At 33.9% G+C, this 7,036-nt stretch overlaps 1 protein-coding gene across 1 annotated transcript; it reads right to left on the bottom strand.

Moving 5' to 3' along the window:
• Positions 1-608: 608 nt before the first annotated feature.
• On the bottom strand, positions 609-2,532 carry LOC114735085 (LOB domain-containing protein 25). The gene is made up of 2 exons (XM_028922740.1): positions 2,349-2,532; positions 609-1,374 (listed from the first exon to the last, which is right to left on the bottom strand). Exon 2 carries the CDS (start codon positions 1,342-1,344, stop codon positions 829-831), a length of 516 nt encoding a protein of 171 aa, XP_028778573.1. The 5' UTR covers positions 1,345-1,374; positions 2,349-2,532; the 3' UTR covers positions 609-828.
• Between the last annotated feature and the right edge of the window lie 4,504 nt (positions 2,533-7,036).

Here is a 7,036-nt window from a genome sequence, read left to right as displayed (position 1 = left end):
TACTTTTAATAATCAAGTGTTATTTGATAAAATATTTAATATGCACAACTACTAGAGTCTTATATTTATGATTAAATTAAAAATTAAACAAGCTCTTATATTAAGAACCAGATATAGTATATACTCCTCCGGTCCTTAATATAAGACCCATTTAACTAATTTGATTAGATTAAGGAAGTTAGGTAAGTTAGTTAATTATAAGAAACGTGACACATTTTTTCTAAAATACCATAATCATTTTTCTTAATACCTCCTCTCTCTTTTACTTGATTATAATTAAGGGAGTATCTATAGGGACAATTTAGAGAAAATTGATAAATATGAGAAATGGGTTTTATATTTAGGACCAAAACTAACTCAACAATTGGGTCTTATATTAAGGACCGGAGGAGTACTAGCTAAACACCCCCTTCTATGGTAAAGCATATATTCATAACTACTCAAAACTTAATAAAATAATCCATCAGTTATATACATGTGATCTGCACATACAATACTTATATATTGCATGCGTCGATTTTATGAAAAATAAGAATTTCATCTACTTGTCCTCAAAGCAAAGTGACTTATTTATATGGTACATGAAGCATTTCAAGCCATGCGTGATATTTTGTGAAGAGAACTTCATCAGCTTCATTCACACTACGATAACTAAGACCATATATATATATAGTGCTATATATAAGAGAGCGAGCTTTGAGAGACGCCTCCAGAGTTCACAGTATATACAGGCACGTTCCATCTAAAAAATACACTATTATATATATATATATATATATATATAAGGTCTTGTTGCAGCATATAGGTTAAACACACTGGTAGATAAATTCACATGTCACTATTATCTGCTCCTCTGTGAATGTGATGATAGGCATCCCCACAAAGATCATTATTCCATGGAGAAGGATAGTAAAAAGCAGAAGGAGACTGACCAAGAAGGGACGAGGACGAAGCTCCGGGTGGTTCATTAGCCAGATGATGAGTGGGAATCTCAGTGCAAGTATAGCGAATCATTTCAGCATTTGTGGCATCTAGTTCCTTTTGGAGCCTAATGACTTGCCTTTGGAGCACCGAGATGGCTCCAACACAGCCATACACAGGATCTTTGATCCGAGCCTCAGCTTCATAAGCCAGAGAGTTCACCGCATCTTCCCTTTGATGAGGAAGAACTTCGTTCAGAAGCTTGCTAACGTTGCTTGCTCCGAATATCTTGTGAACGTTGGCAAATTTTTGAGGCTCTTCTGGTGGGAAATATGGCGCAAATATGCAGTCTGGCATGCACTTCCTTCTCAGAAACTTGCAGGCTGCACATGGAGAGTTGTAGCTTGAAGAAGACGCCATCATATATATATATATATATATATATATCCTTCGCTGCCACCCACCAGAAATTCAGCAAATTAATGTGTTGATATATATTTTTTTCTAATGTTAAGTTCATCAAAGTAACTGCATCGGGCAAATATATCGCTAAATTAATTCATGGTACGTGTTCAGCATTTCATCCAACAAGGATTAATCCTCATACACACACAAAGAAAATAATAAATTAAAAAGCAAATTCTGCCCATGGAAATTAACATAAATTCAACGGGCAGCCAATCCAAGCTAAGTTTAATCATATATTAATTAACTAAACTTGCACGCAAACATATGTAGAGAGCTGGACTTGAAGGACGTAATGTGTAGTTTATAATTACTCGCTTAGTACTGTGCGCTGCTTTTCAAACTTCTTTGCGTACTTTTTGTCCCTTACTTGATCTCAAAGGATTTCGAACTAATTTTTCCAATACAACCGATCGAACACTTTCTGGACTCAATTTCTTTTTGTTACTGGGAGAGGTGAAAGGGGAAAATAAAATAGATATGATAAATATTTCTAGGAGACGACGTCGACGACGCAGTCTGCAAATTTGCCAGTCGACGTCCTGATTTTCTTCACTTCCTTCAATCACCAAAAATTCACAGAACTAATAAATTTCTATCGTCTATATATATAATCTCTTATTCCTGAGATGTTTCAGTAAGCCAGGTCTCATAAGACCTTCTATGATGGAGAGTCAGATGACTAAAAGGCCAAGACGAACATCCGATAATGGAAACGATAGATCTTTCCGTTAAGTGATCGCTAGGACGTGGAAATTTTTCGAAAGATAAATCATTAATTGATTCAACCATAATTCCGGCGGACTTTAAATAAACAGAAACCCTGCTGAATCATATTAATTTATCGTTGAATCGGAAAGAGCAGAGATATGCGTATATATCATAAAAGCACACGAATTGAGCAGAAACTAGCTAGCTAGCAGTTTGCTTTTTTAGAACAAACAACGTAAATACTTGATTACCTTTTTTCCGGGCGTGGGAGAGCGTGTCAAGATCTAATCTTTAATGATTCGAATGAAAAAGAAGTGTTCGTGAAGCGAGGGAGAGTTCTTGATGATTTACTATTGGATGTGAGAGTTCAGGCGGAAACCCTAGTTAGTTGCAGGACAAGATGAGGGAAACCCGCAATTACAGTGAAACGGACAGCAACTTGAGAGTGTGGAGAGGCAAATGGCATTTGAGTGGAAGGAAAAGAAGGCAAAAGACAAGTGCAATAAATAAGGCTTCAAAGACCAGAGGGAAAGAAAAATGTCACTACTACTTTTTCTTGATGGTAAATCATCAGGTCCTCAAACGCTTCATCAGCTCAATAAAATTTCTATGACTATTCACCACAAAAGGACAGGACGGTTTTCTTTTTCTCTTTTTATAATAATAACTTCGATCCTCAATGTAAAAATTAGTTGAATAATTTAAATAAATTAAGAAAGTTTGTTAAGTTAACTATATGTAATAAATAAGTGTTTTTTTTTCTAAAATACTCTTACTCATCACGTGTCTTGGCTAAAACTACTATTTAATGATATCGCTAGTTAATTTGGAAAAAAAATATAAAAAATTAAAATGTATTAAAATTTTATATTTAGAATTAATTTGAAAATCAAACAAATTCTTGTATCAAAAATTGGAGGTAGTAAAATTTTCTCAATCTATCTTTGCATAGGGATTAATTACGCTCTCTCCGTGGTTCTAATTAAATCTATTCATGCCCCTGGAGGAATATTTTATATAATAAACTTTTACTTTGACAGAAAGAATTATTTTTAAGTAAAAAACTGTATACTTACAAGAAATGTAACACTGATTGATTGATTGATGAAGTGTTGACTGCTGTTCGCAAACTTGCATTGTATGTGATTAATAATCAAGCCAATCATGGATGTTTTTTAAATATAACGAGTTAACAACGATTAACGGCCGAATGCCTGTCTTCAGACCGCTCTTAATTTGCCCAATCTATTTGCACAAAAGTTAAGATACTTCGCCGCCAGACCTCCTTTCTCTCTCACGATGTAATATCAAACTAATATTGGCGACAAAGGCTGCTATAATAGTACATATGCATAAATTCAGTCAGCTGAAAAAACGGGCGAGTTCGTTTAAGCTCACCTTTAATTATCAGAGCAGGACTTGGAAACGACATCCTTTTAAAGCCAATCGAATTTAAAAGGATAACATACTAAAAAATAAGAGGGTTAATTCTTTAAAGTCTGGGACAGACCTTTTTAAGCTTTGTAAGCTAAGGATACATTTTTGAGAGAATTAATGTGAAATCTTAAAAAAAAAAGAAGATAATTACATGCTAGTAGCTGAGTATCATTTTCTACTTTGTTATTATAAACTGCTCGTTTATTATAGAATGTTACCGCGAATACATTATATTTATGAGATCTCACTGTAATTATTCCTGTATTTTTTAGCTGAGTTTGACTCCTACTTATTTTATAATATTACTTTCAATTCTTAATATAAAAACTAATTGATTAATTTGAATAAATTAAGAAAACTAGTTAAATTAGTTATTTATAATAAATAGATGTTATCTTTTTTAAAATATTTTTATTAATCAAATGTATTGGTTAGAGCTTATAATAACAAATTTAATCATTTTTTTCATATGGAAAAAAGTGCAGCTCTAATTCTTCTCTGTTTTTTTTTTAGCAATACGTATGAATGGGCATCATCTGCTGGCTGAATTAAAAAAAAGAACGACCATCATCCTCTAAACTTCTTGATCAAAATAAAATTTACCTTTTTCACATAGAAAATAGTGCAGCTCATCGATCGTAAATTCTGTATGAGAGCAGTACGAAACCATAACTTTAGTTATCTCATATATTAATCAGGTCAATGGATTTTTCCTTGCTAAGCAAATTGTCCATGGAAAAAGTGACGCCAATCACAATTAAGTAACTCGTGCTGCTTTTTGGTCAACAATTTGTGCTATTCAATAACTTTATTGACTACTGATACTTGATGATAATTTAAGAGAGTATTTTGAGGGGAAAAAAAAATTGAATTTGAACGTTGCGGTTACTCATCCTATTAATCATATAGTACGACGGTTAACGTTACTTTTTCCTGATTATTGACAACCCATTTAATCAATAACTTCATTGATTATTAATAATCGATGATAATTTAAGAAAGTATTCTGAAAAGTGGCCCCAAAAAAAAAAAGAAAGTCATTTGAGAAAAATAATAAAAAGGTTAGGGCCCTGTTTGGATGACATTGCAAACCATGGTTTGGAAGACCAAACCATGGTTTGCACAAAATGTCATCCAAACAGACTGATAAAATTTTCAAACCTTGGTCCAGGTAAAACCATGGTTTCAACCAGTGAAACCATAGTTTTATCAGAAGCAACTTTGATCTGCTTCTCGGCTTGATTACTGAAAGCTTACGGTGGGCCCTCAACAAATGACCAAAGGCTCCAATTATCAGGTTCGTGTTCAAATAATTACTCTTCCTCTCCTCTTTCACGCTTTCTTCTCCAATCGGTCCAATGGTTCATTCCCCAGTCGTCCGCGGTCTTCCTTTCCTCCTTCACAGAACGAGTTGCCGCCGGTGAAGAAGTCGCCGTCGTCTAGCCTTTGGCTTTGAGGATTAGTCCTGCGAAGATGTAAAATGGAATCAGAAACAGAGCCGTCGTGTTCAGAATCACCCATGACCTCTGCATGTAAATCCCTAACATATCAAGTTGACCCGCCCTGTAAGCTTGCCCGCACAGCGTCTCCAGCGCGCTTCCCATCCCGAGCTGTTCGAATTCAAATTCAGAAAAATCAAAATCACTTCACTTTAAACATTTTAAACAGTAATTTCTAGGTTTTACCATGAAGCCGTAGCAGAAGTTGCCGATGATCGAGTTCTCGATGGAGATGGCGGCGAGTTGAAGGGTACTGACATGACTGGCGATGACCTGAGTGACGGTGCCGAGGGAGAACCGAGAAACGGATGTCAAAATGGCGGGGCCGGTGAGGTACCAGAGCTTCTTGGACTCGATGAGGAACTGAGTAGAGAAGTCTTTGGAAGTGTTGATGGGAGGAATGTCAGAAGATTCAGCACTGAAAATTGCAGTAGCGGCGGAGATACCATGATGAGGTTCTTCCAGTGAGGGTGTAGCGGCGAGGAGTGGCTGCCTATTATTTTCCCTATGCTCCATCTTTTTGGTTCGGCCTTCCATTGCTCCGTCCCTCTTCGCAATACATAATTTTCTGTTTACAAACAAAATAATTCATCTTCTCCAAAAATATTTTTACTCTTATATTTTATGAATATATATACATCTGGTGCCAATTAATTAATTAATTAATTATATTAAACATCAGAGGTAGCATGTTATTACAAAAACTAGTTGTGAAAAAATGTTATGAGATTTCATGTTTAAAATCTTTAAAGAAAATTAATATTTTTCTGTTAGCAAAAAAAATTCATTTTTCTATAAACATATTTAATATTATGTTTTATAAATATATATACACATATTAATTATGTTTTAATTATATTATCTTATATATTATTAATTATGTTAGTAAAAATTATTTCATTAACAATTTTATTTCTTCAAATCAAAATATATCATAAAATCTATCCTTTATATAACTATTATATTAACTTATACCCTTTTTGGTAATTTCTACATGTAAAAAGTGCTTCTGGTAATAACTATCCAAACACTCTCACTTCTCAAAATCTATTCTTCCCAAAATCTATTCTCCAGAAGCTATTCTCCAAACCACGATTTGGGAGTGTTTGGGTGATTACCCAAACCATGGTTTGAGAAAAAATTACCCAAACACCATAGAAAAAACCAAAACCATGGTTTTGGTAGAAGCAGAAATTATCTGCTTTTGGAGGAAAAAGAAAGAGTGTAAGAACTTATGGTATATGTGTCTTGCTGTTTTTAGAATAAAATAATATTTTTTTTTGGTAAAAATTATTCATTTTTTACAAAATTTTTTTAATCTCATAATTTATAAATATATATACACATATTAATTATTTATTAATTATATTATCTTATATATTATTAATTATGTTAGTAAAAATTATTTTGTTAACAATTTTATTCTTTCAAATTAAAATATATTATAAAATCTAATTTTTGTATAATTATCATATTAACTCATGTCCTTTTTAATAATTTGTACATGTAAAAAGTGTTTCTGGTAACAACTATCTAAACACTCTCACTTTTCAGAATCATTTTTTCATAAAATCTATCCTTCAAAAAATCTATTATCTTTAAAATCTATTCTCCAAACTATAGTTTGCTTACATCCAAACGTCGCCTTGGTTTCACAAAAATGTTATTCAAAAACTTCCCAGTAATCATATCCGACGGTTAAGTTAGCGTTATCTTTTCCTTGTTTCCTTTTTCACCCGGCAGTGATAACTTTACTTTACTTTACTTTTTTTTTTGGACTGGCCTCAAAAAGTCACTTTTCCTAGTTATTATCTTCCGGGGCCCACTCTTCAAAACGCACACGCAAAGCCAGGTGCCCGCGAAACGGACGAGAGGGCGCGAGAATGCGCATATTCCCGCGAGTTGGCGCCCGACCCGATCTGACTTCATTTTTAATTCAATCTGTGCCACCTGCCCACCTGTCACCTGGGAGTATCTTTTTACGCTCCAAAACCCTAAACCCT

This window comes from Neltuma alba, unplaced genomic scaffold, assembly GCF_004799145.2.
Source record: "Neltuma alba isolate B1F8T4 unplaced genomic scaffold, ASM479914v2 tig00013177_pilon, whole genome shotgun sequence".
Lineage (NCBI taxonomy): Eukaryota > Viridiplantae > Streptophyta > Magnoliopsida > Fabales > Fabaceae > Neltuma > Neltuma alba.
This window is presented reverse-complemented; position numbering and strand designations above follow the sequence as displayed.

Bases quoted from the DNA above. Each gene is read 5' to 3' on its own strand.
- LOC114735085 (XM_028922740.1), bottom strand. From the start codon at position 1,344: ATGATGGCGTCTTCTTCAAGCTACAACTCTCCATGTGCAGCCTGCAAG.